General features: G+C 39.1%; 3 protein-coding genes across 17 annotated transcripts in view; all 3 read left to right on the top strand.

The window, feature by feature from the left end:
* The window catches only part of LOC148072349 (protocadherin gamma-A5-like), a 235,222-nt gene that overhangs the window by 135,561 nt on the left and 80,564 nt on the right, over window positions 1–19,097 (top strand). The window lies entirely within an intron of this gene.
* LOC148072368 (protocadherin beta-15-like) overlaps window positions 1–19,097 on the top strand; it is a 138,280-nt gene that overhangs the window by 117,462 nt on the left and 1,721 nt on the right. The window contains exon 1 of one of the 15 annotated variants that reach the window (XM_087799951.1): window positions 10,080–12,566. The exons of 13 other annotated variants lie outside the window; for them this stretch is intronic. In XM_087799951.1, coding sequence (XP_087656077.1) covers window positions 10,125–12,566 — 2,442 coding nt within the window. In that variant the 5' untranslated portion in view covers window positions 10,080–10,124. Of the gene's footprint in view, window positions 1–10,079; window positions 12,567–13,830; window positions 16,336–19,097 lie in introns of those variants that run through there. One more of the 15 variants, XM_087799950.1, reaches the window with a different exon arrangement.
* LOC148072369 (protocadherin beta-15-like) lies at window positions 457–4,175 on the top strand. Its single transcript, XM_087799967.1, has one exon. The coding sequence runs from the start codon at window positions 656–658 to the stop codon at window positions 3,179–3,181; it is 2,526 nt and encodes an 841-aa protein (XP_087656093.1). The 5' UTR covers window positions 457–655; the 3' UTR covers window positions 3,182–4,175.

Below are 19,097 nucleotides of genomic sequence, written 5' to 3'. Positions count from 1 at the left end.
ACACAAGGACGCACACAACACTCACTTGCACTGAATAATCATCATTCACAGACTGATTTATTCATCTGTTGTTCACAGTCAATTTCATCAGCTTTGGTTTTACAAAATATCTGATTTTGTGATCCACCCTGCTGTGTGTTAATACCAGTATTGTATATGAGATTAAATATTGTCGGTTCTCAAATTAAAAGGTATGGAGGCTGTTGCTTTACAATTACAGAGTAAGCAAAAAAAAACAGAATCAAATACACTAAAAAAACACATTTTGAATTCGACATATATACATTTTTTTTAATTTAAGGTTTTAAATGTATATGACCTACTTAACAGTGACATATGAATAACATCTCGTTTGATATATTTTTATTTCACCATTAGCCTTTAGCTTATTAACCAGGACATCAGTGATGCTGCAGATGTTTGCTTCACTTCTGTTTTTCTGACTCTGGGTGGCGCTCTTCTATAAAATCTGACTCATGGATGGCATGTTTTATTCTATCTGTGTCAGTGGAACTGGAGCATCGAGTTAGAGCCGAGGGCTGTGTGTGTGTGTGTGCATGCGTGGCTGCGTGTGCATGTATATGTGTCAGAGAGAGAGAGAAAAAGAGAGAGATATGAAGGGAGTGGGGGCACAGCAGTGGAAAGGGAATTGAGAATGAATTCAATCCGACAGCTTTCCTTATTTGGCTTTAGTAACTGGGCTGCAGAGGAGGAGGATTGCAGCATTCTCGCTCAGTCTCCATGTTTTCCCTGTAATCTCTTTTTGTTTTTCACGATGGACCTGCGAGTCAAACGATGGCTGCTTTTGCTTCTGATCGCCGTATCGTCGAGGTTTTCGCTGGGAGAAGTGAGATACGTCCTCCCCGAAGAGATGCAGAGGGGATCCGTGATCGGAAATGTCGCACGAGATCTAGGTCTGAGAGTGACTAACCTCGAAGCTCGTCGAGCTCGGATCGTCGCGGAAGGGACCAGGCAGCTGTGCGAGCTGGATGCTGCGTCTGGAAATCTATTGATCAGCCAAAGGATTGACAGAGAGGAGCTGTGTGCGCAGTCCAGCATCTGCGTCATCCAGTATCAGCTTTTGCTTGAAGATCCCCTCCAAGCCCACAGTCTCGTCCTGGACATCACTGACATTAATGACAACAGTCCAGCGTTCGCCACTGAGGAGGTCAAACTGGACTTGGTGGAATCCACTGTTCTTGGCAGGCGCTTCCCTTTAGAGAGCGCGTATGACCCTGACCTGGGAACAAACTCTGTCCATACTTATAAACTGAGTCCTAACAATCACTTTGCGTTGGAAATGAGCACTCAAATAAATGGAAACTCGTATCCTGAGTTGGTTCTGAAAAGTGCCCTTGACCGGGAGGCACAAGCTGGACACATATTGACATTCAGTGGTATCGATGGGGGGAAACCAGCCAGAACAGGAACAGCTTCTATTCATATCCGTGTGCTGGACGCCAATGACAATGTTCCAGTTTTCAGCCAAAGAGTTTATAAAGCTTCTGTCGCAGAGAACTCCTTCGTCGGGAATATCATCGCGAAGCTAAACGCCACAGACTTGGACGAAGGCATCTACGGAGACGTGACGTTTTCTTTCAGCCACTTATCCGACATGATGGCGGGAATGTTTGAAATCAACCCGTCTAGTGGCGAAGTACGCGTGGCGGGCGCTATTGACTACGAGGAGGCCAGCAGGCATGAACTTGACGTCCAGGCCAAAGATGGCGGCGGGCAGGCTTCACACTGTAAACTGATCATCGATGTTATCGATGAAAACGACAACAGGCCAGTCATCGAGATCAAGTCGGCGACTGCAGAAGTGCCCGAGAACTCTGAGTCAGGAACCATGGTGTCGCTGATCAACATTTACGACCTGGACACCGGAAATAACGGACATGTCACATGCTCCATCCCAGACAATGTGCCATTTAAATTTGTATCTGAGGTGAAAAACTACTACATGCTCGTGACTGACGGGGAACTTGACAGAGAGCAGCATTCAGAGTACAGCATCACAGTCACAGCTACTGATTCAGGCTCACCGTCACTGTCTAGCTTCAAAGTTTTAACAATCATGGTCAATGATGTCAATGACAACACACCTGTCTTCCCGCAGAAAGAGTTCAACGCCAACATCTTAGAAAACCAACCGGTTGGTACATTTGTGATGACACTAAAAGCTAATGACATCGATGACTCGTCTAATGCTAAGCTACTTTACCAAATATCTCGAGACTCGGAGACGTCGTCTTTTCTGACCATTAACTCTGATACGGGTGAACTCTTCACCTCGCGGCAGTTTGATTACGAAGAGTCTGCTCATTTCAAAATCAAAGTAGTGGCTCGAGATGGAGGTGACCCTCCTCTGTCTTCCACGTGCACCGTCAATGTCTTCATCATAGACCAGAATGATAATTCTCCTACTGTGTTATACCCCGTCCAGAACTTCATAGCTGAAGATATGGTGCCGCTGGAAGCACCGAGAGGTTATTTGGTCACCAAAGTCGTAGCTGTGGATTCTGACTCTGGTCATAATGCATGGCTTTCCTTTAGAATCATCAAAGCAACACAACCAAATTTGTTCACAATGGGCCTCCACACAGGTGAGATTAGAACTTTACGTGTGTTTATGGAAGATGATGAACCGAAACAGACTCTTGTTGTTTCGGTAAGCGATAACGGGCAAGAGTCTCTATCAGCGACTGCCACCGTCAGCATCTTGATCGGTGACAATTTGCCAGTTTTACAAGAACTGTTTGAGTTCTCTGAACAGTCAGACAGCAGCGAGAACTTGAGGTTCTATTTAATCATCGCACTCTTTACCGTCTCTACCCTTTTGATCGTCCTCATCGTGCTGGTGTTTTATTGCAAACTGTGTAGACGCAGGTTTACGTACCGATCGCCGTCAGCCAGCCTCCCTGTCTTCCCAACCACCTACTACACGCAAAGCTTCACAGACTTCAGCCGCTGTGGGACTCTCCTAAAAGATGACCGGTACGATCCCTTCATGACTACGGCGTCATGGCGAGGAGATTTCCGGTTCAGCACGAGCACAGACACCGACACTTTGAAGAAAAGGAGCGCAGCCTACCAAAAGAACACTCTCAGAAGGGTCAGTGCAGACAGAGCTAGTTTGAAGACGAGAGCCCCGCCGCAGCCTTGCTATCTGATTAAGTAGGACAAAACTAAGGAATCCTCTGACTCACATGTACAATATCCTAGGTTATGACTGCACCTTGCTGTGATTTGTTTAAACAACATTGCAACATTCATCATACAAGTTTGCATGTAATCTCACGTAAAGAAATCTTGAGGAATTTACACTATTTATAATCCTGTTTTTCTGTCTAAAGAGCACATAATAGAGCATGTGTTTTATATATTACTTTCTTCAAAATTTATTTTTTAAATATAACAGTGATTAAAAACATTAAATACATACAATTAGATCAGTTTGTGATCATTTTAGCTTTAAAAAAAAAGGTGAAATTAAATGTGAAAAAAGAACATCTGTTTGAAACATATTTTATGGTATATTGTAATGTGTTCTTTGTAATATATAATATATTATTACAAATATTGCTTTACGACCATGTTGTTGTAGTAAATGTTTGTTAAATAAATATTTATAGCAATAACTTTTGGCACATGCATTTCTGACAATCTAAATGTTTGGCAAAATATGTCATTTAATTCATAAAATTCATTCTTTCTATGCATTTATTTTGGTTTCCATATTGTATATTACAAGTGGTGTGATAACTTTTTAAGCATTGCTGTTTTTTTATTCATTTATCAATTAATTTTAAAGTTTTCAATGTTAGGTTTTTGTTTTTTTTATCCTATTTAATAAAGTCTAAGAAGTCATCCTTTGTCCATATTTTTCAATGCAACTATGATTAGATTTACTGACAATCAGTTTTCCGTCTTGTGTAAATGTGTGTATATGTGGAAAAAAATAAACATATTTATTGTTTGCAAGACTTTTGTCCTTTCTGCACCAATGCACAAGCATTTTTATAATTTAGATGATCTTCTTAAATATGCTTTTTTTTATATATATTTCAATGTGTGTGCTTTAAGGCAGAATCATTAATGAATCACTGTTTTCATACTCACTGATGGATGTTTTTGGGTCAATCACAGGTAACCCACCTACATATATGCTTTTGTTAATTAACTAACTAGCATTGTTTATTTTTATTTTCATACTTTTGGCTGAAGTTCGGAGCAATTTGTGGTTCCATAAGAAAACCTCTCTCGTGTGCTTCCAACTGCTTTTATCTACACTATGTATTTTTTATATGAGCAGCCTATTTGTGAACTCGTCTGTGTGTGTGTTTCTGTTTTTGGCTTCCTATTTGGGTCACATGGAGGCGAGCAATGTAGAAGAAGAAAATTGACCCACATTTCAAGAGGAGAGCAATGTTGCACGTAGCAATACTGATAAGGTATCATTTCAGGAGAGAGGTCGAGATTAATTTGCTATAAAAGAGGTTATTTATATTACCATACAGTATGTAATCAAATGTTCCCATAGTGCTCAATCTACACAATACACACACTCACATAAACACACACACATGCATACACTCGCAAAGGTACAATATATGAACACATTAGTAAATAATATACTCTTGGTATGCAATATACACTTATTTCTTATTCATGAAAGTGACTTGATATTCTTTAAAAACATACTCAACATTCAGAATTTAAATCATTTCACCATTTGAGTACTGAAACCAGATCCCAAGGTTTGAAATTGTGAGGAAAAAAAATAAAAATTGGAACATATATGAAAGGGCCTTGATCCCATGATGAAGAAAAATATGATCACTCTATTATTGCTCTGCACATGCACTGAACCGTACCTGTGATTCTAACGTTTTTTTCTTTCTTCCTTTCATGTCCGCTCTCCTCTCGATGACTTCCATCAATCCTTCATCTCTGTCTGCTACAGGTAAGACCATTTCATTTCCCCTCTCTAAACACAACACACACATGCATCTAGCACAAGTCAATCAATATCAAAACACCCACGACTATTTTCTGCAATCAATATGAAGATATGTTGACCCTATATTTATCCCCAAACTGCAGATCCACATTTACACTCACACTTTAATTGCAAAGTTATTGTAGATTTCTGGGAAATTGGCTTAGTTTAACGTATTTGAATTTGATGAATGTATCTTGTTGCTGCGCTGTTGGTATGTGGATTGAATTGGGAAGTCTGTTGTTGACCTATTTAAAAATGTCGTGTGCAAAAATGGAAGTCGTTTGCTGTAAGATGAGTCATGTTAGTTGGTTTGATGTTAAAGGGCATTTTAAACTTGGAATTAATTCCTCTCCTTCAAAGTAGGTCACTGGATTTATGACATAGGATTAGGATGGAAGAACATACTTCGAAGTCCCATTCAGTACCCAGTTTCTTGAGATGGCATTTAGCATGCTTTAAATATTTTTCTTTTTATTCATATGAGAAATAATAGATGACAGCTGTGCACTTACAATCTTTTTATATATATATATATTGACCGTGCTTGCTGCAGCTCTCATAATGATGGTTGTGTGTGTCAGGATCAATGATGCCCTCATACAGGCGTACAGTACACTAAGAGGATAATGTTATGAGGCAACATTTGATCTACCTCCATGCCCTGATATTATCCCTCACATTTTAATATATTTAAGATTATGTGGGTATTGATTGTGTGCTATTGAATGAAACAAGCGTTTTTCAGGACTTCATATAAACCATGATTAATGTTAAGTCACCATATTGTTGTTGTTGTAATATTAAAAGTGATTTTTTATAGACAGTGCTGTAATAATTCTAATAATAATAATAATAATAAATAATTACAATAATATTTTGTAGATCAGCTGGTTTGGTTTTTCTTTGTACATTGTTTATAAATTGTTAGAATTATCAGTATTAAGTATGTTTCAATATTATTAATTTTGTTGAATTATTTATTTACTTATTATTTTGTTCCAAGTAAGTCACTGGATTGAGAGACATTTACCAAGATTATTTAACATTTTGTGTTGTAAACAAAACAAACCAAACATTTATTTTCGGGCCTTTAGGTCACTTTGAACCAGAGAAAACAAGGGTTAATAAAGCAGATCAAGAAGCATTTGAAACTTTGAAACTTTCCAAATGAGCATCAACAACGTCCTGGGGGCAGAAGAACCGGTTGGAGTGCTTGGGGGCCTCAAGGCTACTTCCAGATGATTTTTTCCTTGGAAGTCCAAACAGTCCATCGGCCGCAACAATCAGACAGCCATCACTCTACAATAAGTGACAATCAGAGTATAAACTGTGTCATTAGGCATCTGTAACAGCTTTCCAACTACACATTATAACAGATTATATTTGTCATTCTTGATTGTGAAACCAGAGATGCAAATTCAGTTAGATAAATGCAGTAATAGTAAAAAATGCCAGTGCAGTGGAACATTTGTTCTGAAATGCCAGAATAACGATCTTTCAGATGCTATCATTTGACTAGTTGTTTGTTATTGTGTTCATAAAGAAAATAAGATATGTGTAATGTATCACTTCACAAACAATTACTGCATTAAGTATAACATCCCTTATTTAGCACACGTATACATTTTACCTCGGAACAGAGAGGACAGTGTGCTCCATCCGTTATGTCTGGTCAAAGATGGCACAGTGTCGTCATCTGGTATCGGAAGTGTCTGTATTCCTCATAGGACTTATTTATGAGACGTCCATACAGGTCAAGGCACTATACAGAAAGTGATCATAATCACAATAGGTCAATAATAAAGGTGTATTTTGAATTGCAAACTTGCATATGATGGTGATTGTGAGAAAGGAATCATATTAACAGAAGCTACTTTTAACCAACCTTGGAGGCATCTGACGAACAGTGAATCGCTGAACATACAGCTTTTAGTGATGCACCACACTCAAGCCGAAGGCGACAAACCAGGTCCAGCAGTGTCATGGAGATGGCAGTTTGTGGATGCTTCACTGTTGCTGGCCAAAGGCCATAGCGTACAAGTGATGCAACCTCCAATTCACAGCGGCAGAACTGAATCCAAACATCATGAAGCCTTCCTACAATTCACAGCAGAATAGCTGTTAAATGTTGTACTTTACAATTGTGCAGGGTGGATGTGATTGTTTCTGATATACTGTAATACTTACCTTGCTGATCAAACACATGTATTTGACGTTCATAGGATGTTCCACACTGGTGGCCATCTTTCCTTGTCCAGTGCCACCGAAAGCCTACTGGAACTTTCCGATGAAATTCACCATCCTTAAATATAAAGATGAAATTATAAACTTTATTGTGCACAGTACAAAAAAACAAGAATAGGTGCCCACAAGATAGAGGTTATAAACAGAATACACTGAAGTTAATTTGGCATCAATTTCATACTGTAAGGCTCATATACAATTCTGTACTCTCTATACTTCTCTACACTCTATTTTTTTGGAAAACTGAAAATACACTGTTAGAGAAATACTGAATAAAAAGTGTTTAGTAACACAAACCTCCCACTTTTCAAGACCATGCACTGCAGCAGAGCCTTGATGTACAGTTTTGACACAGCCTTCACAGTAGTAACATTCGTTGCTACAGTCATTGCATCGCCAGATGTCAGTGTCACCGGTGAGGGAAATGCTACAAACTGCGCAGGGTGCCTTTTCTGAGGGACAGAAAAGCTCCGAACTCACACCAAGGAGTATATCCCTTGTCCTGGCCCAAGCTTCCACCGTACCCTGCTTCTTGCTGGTGCTGGTGCTGGTACCCCCTACAGGTTCATCAGCTGCAAGTGGCAAGGTGCAAGCTGCTGATGGTGGAGCTGATAAGCAGGACCTTTCTGCCAGTTGGTTTGAGGGCAAGGGGGTCCTCGCGTTCAAATATACCCTGGACACTGTTATCCTTCCTCTTGTTGGTATATTTTTGACTGTAATGTACGGTCTCACTCTCTTGATTCTCACCATGTTCATCTATTCAAATTCAAAAAAGAAAGAAAGAAGAATAAACAGGATTAATATGACGACATTGAAAAATAACGCTCGAGCATTAGACCTACGTAAAAGCAGTTGCTAAAAGTTGTACTAAAACATATTGGCATATTAATAAATGGGGGAGGGGCACTGTATTCCAAGTAGATCATATCATATTCATTTCAGCTAGTTTGTGCTGGAAACTATTGTGTGTGTGTACCTTGAATCTGGTATAAAGTCCATCTGTGCTTTACATAAATTGAATTGAATTGTCAGTGCAATTCCATCAATTGGACTAATATTTGTAAACTTTCAGTCTGACCTATTTGTTACTCACACGTCAGAAATAACACGCATTACTGATCATGATTGCAACTGTCACTTTTCCCCCTTAGTTATCATTATTATTTTTTTTATCACGTTATTAACTGAAGAACACCAAATACACACCTGCATTCAACGCGCCTCCTCGCCAAAGAGCTTCTTGTTCGTCTTTTTTCCAGTTTTACAGCAGGCATCACCTACAGGTGAAACAGCGCCACTCCTGTCTTGGAGTGCGAGGCTCACCCCCGAAATTAATCCAAAAATACTAAACCGTCTTTGATCGAACCAAACTAAATGAATGGAGGAAGAAAACGGAATTCCTTTATACAAGTAAAATACATCCATGGTCCGGTGTCTTTGAGACGCTTAAACAATTCAGCCCACAGGCTGTTTCCCGGTACATCCGTATCCTTTCGTGTTTTTCCGTATCTTTCCGGTTTGCGTCCAAGAAAGATAAAGTTATCTGTCTTTATCATAAATGTTAATTTCCATAAGTCAGCATTTAGTTCAGTGGATATCGCTTCGGCCATGGTTGTCATTTTGCCCCCAGGGATGCTGGATCGCTACCCGCTCGAGACAATATATTTTTTTATTAATTTAATTTGTCTCTGTGTGATAATGAATAGTTGATTTGAGGATGCCAGACGTTTATTTACGGGTGGCGGCCCCGTCTGTGGTTCAGGTATTAATATTCTAGCTAAATAAAAAAAAGGGGGGCGGGGGAGTGTGGACTCCTCAACAAACCTACTGTCCCTACTGGGCATTAATAACATTGGGTCAACCAGATGAATAGCTGATAACAGCCTATTCGACATGCTAGTAGGTAGAATAGGGCCCTACTGGCCCATATGAATGAGATGATAATATCAGGATTTGCGCCTATTCAATGGTATGACAGCAGTCAAGTCGGGTGAAATGAGAGTGATGTGTTTCATGGTTCAGCTGATGGGAGAAACTCAAATTAAAATGTAATGTAAATCCATTTGTATCAAAATAGTATTAATACAATCAAACTTACCAGACGTTTTAACACTAAAATGGGGGCGCGGTACATACAAAAAAAAGGAAACTTATGTCACTTATTCATTCAGTGTTTTTCACAATACCAAAACATGTTGACATGCAGCAGAACAGACAATGAGGGAGTTATTACACACAATTGATTGATTGACACACACACACACACACACACACTCACAAAGGTTAAATTAATAGCCCACTGCTTGATTCAAAAAATGTTTTCGTCCGATAGTCATGTAAAAAAAAAAGGTTTTAAAAAGGGACGTATTGTTACTCTTCAGCACCATGGACAGCTCCATATGTAGGCGCGTCATTGATTCTGTGTTCTGCATCTATGAAATCCAGTCGAATGTTAAAAAGAAATAAAAATAATTTGAAAAAACTAAAATTATAATACAAATAATGATGATGTTGATGATAATAATGATGATAATGATAAAATACAATTTATAACAATATAAATACATTGTAAAAAATAAATAATAATATCATTAATTAATAAGGATATAAAAATATCATTACGGACGGAAGTATTGACTTCAACTTCGTTACCATCATTGAACACAGAGGGACGCTGTTGGCCTGTGTATCAACGTGAACGTCCTTGTGCTCAGTAGATCTCTGAGTAACTGCATTTAAGTCTTTGTGCACGTAGCTGAGGGAAGACGTCGACAGAGACGCTTCGATCACATGATTTATCCAGCAAGTATTTTTGAGCATCGAATTTTCCGGAAACATTTTGTGGATATTACGTATTTTGACGGATCTATGAACAATGGATCGTCGTGGATTCATCACTGTTGGCTTAAGATGCCGTTTTTTTCCCGGACTGCGTCATCAACTAGGATCGCTCTTGTTTCTGCTGTGTGTTGTTAACATGGTAGGTGGTCAGATTCGATATTCTATACCAGAGGAGATGAAGAAAGGCTCCGTGATCGGTAATGTGGCGCAGGATTTGGGCATAGACGTGAAGAGGCTCAGGTCCGGGCGGGCCCGGATCGTGACGGGAGAAAACATCCAGTACACCGAGCTGAAGACAGACAAAGGACTTCTCGTCGTGAATGAGAGAATAGACCGAGAGCAGCTTTGTGGAGACGTGACGCCATGCAGCTTCAGTTTTGAGATGATTCTGGAAAATCCCATGGAACTGCATCAAATAACAATCGAGGTTCTAGATATAAATGATCACGCGCCCTTATTTCCAAATAAAGATGAATCTCTTAAATTTGAAATAAGCGAAACAGCCGCAGTTGGAGGGCGTTTTCCGTTGCAGAGTGCGGAGGATCAGGATGTCGGGCAAAACGCTTTAAAAGATTATATTTTATCCACAAACGATAACTTCATGTTGAAAGAACAATTGAATCCAGATGGGAGTAAATATGTTGAAATGGTTCTTCAGAAACCTTTAGATCGAGAGAAACAGCCACATTTGAATTTAAAACTCATCGCAGTTGACGGAGGAACACCGCAGCGATCTGGTTCAGTCAATATTGACGTCACCGTTTTAGATGCAAATGATAATGTTCCGATATTTAACCAGACAGTTTATAAGACGTCAGTGAAGGAAAATGTTATGAAAGGAGCGAACGTTATAACGGTAAACGCAACAGACGCTGACAGCGGTTTATATGGATTGATTTCCTACAGTTTATCTAAGATGAAAGGACATGTAGGAGACATTTTTAACATCGATGAAAATACAGGAGTTATTTCCGTGATTGGTTCAATTGACTATGAAAAAGATAAAAAGTATGAGCTGAGGGTGGAAGCAAAGGATCAGGGTGGTTTTGTAGGTACAAGTAAAGTTATAATAGATGTTACTGATGTCAACGATAATGCTCCTATCATCAGTATCATGTCTTACTCCAGCCCTGTATCCGAAGATGCTCCTCCTGGTACAACAATTGCTTTTTTAAATGTCAAGGATTCTGATTCTGGAGCAAACGGGCAAATTAAATGTTCGATTGATGGGAAATTACCATTTAAAATTGAATCATCTGTAACAAACTATTGCAATTTGGTTTCTGAAAATATTTTTGACAGAGAAGCTGTTTCAGAGTACAACGTAAAAGTTACAGCAACAGATTTTGGAAATCCTCCGCTCTCCAGCTCAACTGATTTATTCATTAAAATATCAGACGTAAACGACAATGCCCCAGAGTTTGGTAAAAAGTCTTATTCAGCTCATGTAGTGGAAAATAATTCACCTGGTGTCTCTATATTTGCAGTCAGTGCACTCGACTCTGATTCAAACCAAAACGCCAGAATCTCATATATTTTAGAAGACACTGAGGTTGGTGGAGCTCCAGTTTCCACTTTTGTCTCCTTGAACTCTGAAACTGGAGTGATCAGTGCAGTTCGTACCTTTGATTATGAACAAATCAAAGAAATTGAACTCACAGTCAAAGCTCAGGACGGAGGCTCTCCTCCTCTCAGCAGCAATGTGACTGTCAAAATACTGATCCAGGACCAGAACGACAACCCTCCTCAGATCCTGTATCCGGTCCAGACCGGCGGCTCTCTGGTGGCTGAAATGGTGCCTCGCTCGGCAGATGTGGGCTATCTGGTGACTAAAGTGGTGGCTGTGGATGTGGACTCTGGACAGAACGCCTGGCTCTCCTATAAACTGCAGAGAACCACAGACAGGCCGCTGTTTGAAGTGGGCTTACATAACGGAGAGATCAGAACTATCCGACAAGTCAGCGATAAAGATGCTGTGAAACAAAGACTGAGCGTTACAGTGGAGGACAACGGACAGCCCTCTCGTTCAGCTACAGTCATTGTTAACGTGGTGGTGGCGGACAGCTTCCCAGAAGTCATGTCAGAGTTCACTGACTTCACACAGGACAAGGAGTACAACGACAACCTGACTTTTTACTTAGTGTTGGCTTTGGCTGTAGTTTCCTTCCTCTTCATCACGTGTTTAGTGGTCATTATATCAGTGAAGATCTACAGATGGAGACAGTCTCGCGTGATGTGTCACTCCAACCTCCCTGTGATTCCATATTATCCACCACGTTACTCAGACACTTTGGGGACAGGGACTCTCCAACATGTGTACAACTATGAGGTGTGCAGGACCACTGACTCCAGAAAGAGTGATATGAAGTTCATGCCACCCATGAGTGACAGTCTAGTGAGTGTGGATGAAGCTGATGCTGATGATCCACGAGTGGAGAAACAAATGTCAGGAAATTTTTCTCAAATGTCAACTTTGGTGAGTAAATATTTTCACATTTTCTGTCTGGTGTAGCTTGAGCTTTGATAAGCAAGATTTGCCCCTCATGTTTGACTGCAAAGGTGTTTGTGATAAACAAATAACAATTTGCTTTGAATCCATCATAAGATGGTTTCGGATTCTACGATAAAATCAGCAATGGTAAAACATGTTTGGATGTTAACAATGCAAGGTTGGCTAAACCTGGTGTCTAGTTGCCATGCAGCACTTTTCATGAGTGGTACAAAATGTAACACTTATCGGTAAACTTTGAAATTTAAGAAAACATTTTTCTTTCTTTATTGTCACTGTGCTCCATCTTTTAGTGTCTGTGTGCATGTGTGCTGATAAGCTTGTTTGTTAGTGCGCCTGTTTAGTTTATGCTTTTCTCAAATGTGCTTTATTACATTCACCAAGGAGTGACATGATCTTGTGTTTTTCATATCTATCTGTTAGTTTGATTTGAACAGAAAAACTCATGTAGTTGTGAAATTCCTTAAAACATTTATTTTTATAAATGGAAAAACTCAGAAGTAAATGGAAGTTGGTGGTGCTTATTTTTTCAATTCTAATTCAGAATGTAATTTTATTTTATGTTTATGACTTGTAAGTGCTGCAAACTGTGTAGCAAGCCTGACTGACAAGTATTAAAAAGGGAAGAAAATACTTTAATGTAAACTTTTTTTTTTACTAAAATTCATATTTTGTCGTGTGATTGTGCTGACTGAAGTTGGTTTCTATGTTATTTAGACATGAAAGGTCAGTTGCTTGCTTGTTTTTTTAATATCATATGCGTCTCATATCCATACTTTAAACTTTGTTCGATTTATTTTTCTTACAGAAGTTAGTTTCAGCACAATGGACAGCTACAGTGTATAGCAACACACACAGTCGCCTCATTTATTTGTTTTCTGCACCCATGTAATCCAATACTACGTTTAAAAAAACAAATCAATTAAATGATAAATATTATTTAATACTATTAATAATATGAATACATTTTTTTATATATAAATAAATAATAATAGTAATAAATAATAATAAATATATACATACACATTTTATAATACGGAAGTTGATTATTTTTGATATCTTCGCTACCATCATTTGAACACAAAGGGACGCTGTTGCCCTGTATATGAACGAAAACGTCTACTTGTGTTCAGTACATCCCTGACAGACTGCATTCAGTGTCATTGTGCACGTAGTAGAGGGAAGACGCTCGACGGAGAGGCCGCGATCTTATGATTTCCCCATTAGTACTTTTAAGGATCGAATTTTTGGAAACATTTTGTGGATATTAAGTATTTTGACGGATCTTTGAACAATGGATCGTCGTGGATTCATCACTGTGGGCTTAAGATGGCGTTTTTTTCACGGACTGCGTCATCAACTAGGATCGCTCTTGTTTCTGCTGTGTGTTGTTAACATAGTAGGTGGTCAGATTCGATATTCTATACCAGAGGAGATGAAGAAAGGCTCCGTGATCGGTAATGTGGCGCAGGATTTGGGCATAGACGTGAAGAGGCTCAGGTCCGGGCGGGCCCGGATCGTGACGGGAGAAAACATCCAGTACACCGAGCTGAAGACAGACAAAGGACTTCTCGTCGTGAATGAGAGAATAGACCGAGAGCAGCTTTGTGGAGACGTGACGCCGTGCAGCTTCAGTTTTGAGATGATTCTGGAAAATCCTATGGAATTACACCAAATAACGATCGAGGTTCTGGATATAAATGATCACGCTCCCGTATTTCCAAATAAAGAAAATACTCTTCAATTTGAAATCAGTGAAGCAGCCGCAGTTGGAGGGCGTTTTCCGTTGCAGAGTGCGGAGGATCAGGATGTAGGACAAAATACGCTTAAAGATTATATTTTATCCACTAATGAAAACTTCGTATTAAAAGAACAATTAAATCCAGATGGAAGTAAATATGTGGAGATGGTTCTTCAGAAACCTTTAGATCGAGAGAAACAGCCACAATTGAATTTCAAACTCATCGCAGTTGATGGAGGAACACCGCAGCGATCTGGTTCAGTCAATATTGACGTCACCGTTTTAGATAATAATGACAACGTTCCGATATTTAACCAGACAGTTTATAAGACGTCAGTCATGGAAAATGTTTTGAAAGGAACGAACGTTATAACGGTGAACGCAACAGACGCTGATAGTGGTTCAAATGGATTAATTTCTTACAGTTTATCTAAGATGAAAGGACATGTAGGAGATATTTTTAACATCGATGAAAATACAGGAGTTATTTCCGTGATTGGTTCAATTGACTATGAAAAAGATAAAAAGTATGAGCTGAGGGTGGAAGCAAAGGATCAGGGTGGTTTTGTAGGTACAAGTAAAGTTATAATAGATGTTACTGATGTCAACGATAATGCTCCTATCATCAGTATCATGTCTTACTCCAGCCCTGTATCCGAAGACGCTCCTCCTGGTACAACCATTGCTTTTCTAAACGTCAAGGATTCTGATTCTGGAGCAAACGGGCAAATTAAATGTTCGATTGATGGGAAATTACCATTTAAAATTGAATCATCTGTAACAAACTATTGCAATTTGGTTTCTGAAAATATTTTTGACAGAGAAGCTGTTTCAGAGTACAACGTAAAAGTTACAGCAACAGATTTTGGAAATCCTCCACTCTCCAGCTCAACTGATTTATTCATTAAAATATCAGACGTAAACGACAATGCCCCAGAGTTTGGTAAAAAGTCTTATTCAGCTCATGTAGTGGAAAATAATTCACCTGGTGTCTCAATATTTGCAGTCAGTGCACTCGACTCTGATTCAAACCAAAACGCCAGAATCTCATATATTTTAGAAGACACTCAGGTCAGTGGAGCTTCAGTTTCCACTTTTGTCTCCTTAAACTCTGAAACTGGAGTGATCAGTGCAGTTCGTACCTTTGATTATGAACAAATCAAAGAAATTGAGCTCACAGTCAAAGCTCAGGATGGAGGCTCCCCTCCTCTCAGCAGCAACGTGACTGTCAAAATACTGATCCAGGACCAGAACGACAACCCTCCTCAGGTCCTGTATCCGGTCCAGACCGGCGGCTCTCTGGTGGCTGAAATGGTTCCTCGCTCTGCAGATGTGGGCTATCTGGTGACTAAAGTGGTGGCTGTTGATGTGGACTCTGGACAGAACGCCTGGCTCTCCTATAAACTGCAGAGAGCCACAGACAGGCCGCTGTTTGAAGTGGGCTTACATAACGGAGAGATCAGAACTATCCGACAAGTCAGCGATAAAGATGCTGTGAAACAAAGACTGAGCATTACAGTGGAGGACAACGGACAGCCCTCTCGTTCAGCTACAGTCATTGTTAACGTGGTGGTGGCGGACAGCTTCCCAGAAGTCATGTCAGAGTTCACCGACTTTACACAGGACAAGGAGTACAACGACAACCTGACTTTTTACTTAGTGTTGGCTTTGGCTGTAGTTTCCTTCCTCTTCATCACGTGTTTAGTGGTCATTATATCAGTGAAGATCTACAGATGGAGACAGTCTCGCGTCATGTATCACTCCAACCTCCCTGTGATTCCATATTATCCACCACGTTACTCAGACACTTTGGGGACAGGGACTCTCCAACATGTGTACAACTACGAGGTGTGCAGGACCACTGACTCCAGAAAGAGTGATATGAAGTTCATGTCACCCATGAGTGACAGTCTAGTGAGTGTGGATGGAGCTGACGCTGATGATCCACGAGTGGAAAAACAAATGTCAGGAAACTTTTCTCAAATGTCAACTTTGGTGAGTAAATACTTTCACATTTTCTGTCTGGTATAGCTTGAGCTTGTACAAGCGACATTGCAGCCTAATTTCTGACTGAAAGTGTGTTACTTACACAACTTACATATTGTTGAAACAGAAACAATACAGTGGTTTGAGATTGTACAACATGACTAGCGATGGAAATATTGTGATGCTGCACAAGTGACTTGATCTGGTTTTCTGGTTGTCATACAGCATATTTAATGAGTGGTATAAAATGTACCTCTTTTCATCACACCTTGAAATTGAAGAAAATGTTTTTGTAATATCCAGATTTCCATATTCTAGTGTCTGAATGCATGTTTGCTGATAAACTTGTTTGTGAGATATGAGCTTGTGTTTTATGTCAGTATTGTCGCTTGACAACTTTGACCATTTGTGAGCTATCTATAAGTATGGATTTAATAATAATCTCTATTTATATAGCGCCTTTCTAGACCAGGGTCACAAAGCGCTTTGACAGTCATGCATTCCCCCATTCACACATACTGGATGGAGTAGGCTGCAACACGCCAGCTCTGCCAGGAGCAATCAGGGTAAAGTGTCTTGCTCAGGGACACAACGACACAAGCTTGTCTGGAGCTGGGATTGAACCTGCAACCTTGGACTGCAGGCAACCACTCTACCATCTGAGCTAAGACGCCCCTATAATTTACTCTATTCCATTACCTAACAGTGTGATTAGAATTTGGTTTTTTTTCTGCTTATTTGTATGAACAGAATAACTTGAAAAAAATGTGGATGAAGTATTATCTGGAAATATATCTGATTTTCATGGTAATCAGTATTTCCAATCAGATTTAGGAAGGACTTGCACTTTTATGACTTGTATTTGCTGCAACTCATGTCACCAGCCTTGGTAAGAAGTATAAAAGAGTAAATTGCAATATATCGATTCTTGTTGTGTCGATCAAATTTGTTCTTTGTACATTATTTAAGAAAGTCTAGAAAGACGTAGATAAGACACCGCGTGCAAAGATCAATAGGTGGAAATTTGATTGTGTCCTTTCACAGGAATTCATCGTTTCATTGAACCAACATTATTCCTGAATCATCGAAGTTATCTCTCTATTTTCCTGTATGCTGTATTTTTTTTCCACATCTTTTCTAATAATTAAGTGAATTGAGCTCCTTGGTAGAGTTATGGTGCTTGGATAATTAACATGAAGAGCTGTGTCAGCCTCGTCAGAATTAGCTTTGATAAGGCCTTATCTAGATAAACTAAGGAGTTTTCTCACCTTTTTTTATATTCGGACATGAACATATTTAGCAAAAGCTTGAATATGTCCTGGACACTTTCTGTCTCCAGTTTATAAGTATATAATGAAGAGCTATTGAAACCAGTAATAAAAGCAAGAAAAACAAAACATTTACTTTGGATGAATCAAGTCTTTGTGTGAAGCTGTCATTTTATTTTTAACTCATGTACTCTTGTTTTTAGTCGCATTAAAGTCTGAGTATTATAGTCTCGTTCAACTCACAGTGATCCATTAATCTTTTCGACTGTCTGTATCTAATTGGTTGTTTTTTTTGGGGTACCGTGCACATGTGACATGGGAGGTGCTCTAATTGAATGAGTTCCGTAAAAAAATAACCACAACCTTCTAAGATAGCATCGGAAGTAAGGTTGTTTTTTTGTACTGAATATCTTATTTGTCTTTTATACATCAACATTTGATCATTTAAATTGTCCTCCAGTGAAAGTCCCATGGCTGTTCTTATGTTTCAGAATTCACCATGCTGATATAATGGAGTAGAAGATTATTTTTGCTGTATTTCCAATGATGTTGTTATATTATCAAAGACTAGGCCAAAAATACATTTTTGTTTGCCCTTGAGTTTTTCCCACGTATCATATGACCACAGCTTCTGGTGTAGTTCATGCTAGAGCCTGATATTCTTGCGTACTGGGCATTGCCCGGTGCTGTTGCTCATTTGACCCTGTGATATCAGTTTAATTTATGGAAGTAGTACACTGGTCTTCGACATAAGAATGTCTTATGTATAATATAATCGTGTATAGGTTGTATCCAATACCTCTGATTAAGAGTACTTTGAGAGAGTACTGGTGAATAAACTGTGCTTTAAGAAGGAATTCAAAATATTGACTTTTCTAAACTTTTGAACAATATAAAATTAAAATTGTGAGTATTATTTTGCTTCTGTCAGTAAAATTTGGTGGCTAAACTGTGTGTGTGTGGGACGGTCTGCATGTTGCGAAAATTGAATGGTTGTGATGGAGACAAAACATTTTATCAGCGAAAATGACACTGGAATTTAAATAAAGCACCAAGTTCTGCATTGGTTTTCGGTTTGGGTACCACTGTTCATGCCAGCACCTGTTTCATCCTTACTTCCAAGCGACAAAAGCGGCTCCAATGTCATTGACAGTGGGCTGGTCCAATAAAATATCTTAGCGCTTCAGCAAATTGGGTGGACCTTACAGCAAAGAAAGCAACTTATTGGTTGATTTCCTAAATTAAATTCAAAGTGAGACCATTCTAATTAATGTTATTAAGCAATTTAATGATGATTTAATCAAAAATAGAGCCAAAATGATCCCCAATATATATAATTTTGTGCACTATATTCTTATAGCATGCAAGTCAGCTTCATATTTAAACATGACAAATATCAAATCCTAGCTGATATTTTATTTAAGGTTTATTAAAACAGATGAAATGGTAAAAATATGTTATCTCTCAGATGTTTAAAAGTTAATATTAAACCTGGTCGGTGTT

The sequence above is a fragment of the Callionymus lyra genome, chromosome 9, assembly GCF_982586985.1.
Source record: "Callionymus lyra chromosome 9, fCalLyr1.hap1.1, whole genome shotgun sequence".
In the NCBI taxonomy this organism is placed as follows: Eukaryota; Metazoa; Chordata; class Actinopteri; order Syngnathiformes; family Callionymidae; genus Callionymus; species Callionymus lyra.
The sequence above is the reverse complement of the archived record's forward strand: the minus strand, read 5'-3'. Positions and strand labels throughout refer to the sequence as shown.

Bases quoted from the DNA above. Each gene is read 5' to 3' on its own strand.
- LOC148072369 (XM_087799967.1), top strand. From the start codon at position 656: ATGAATTCAATCCGACAGCTTTCCTTATTTGGCTTTAGTAACTGGGCT.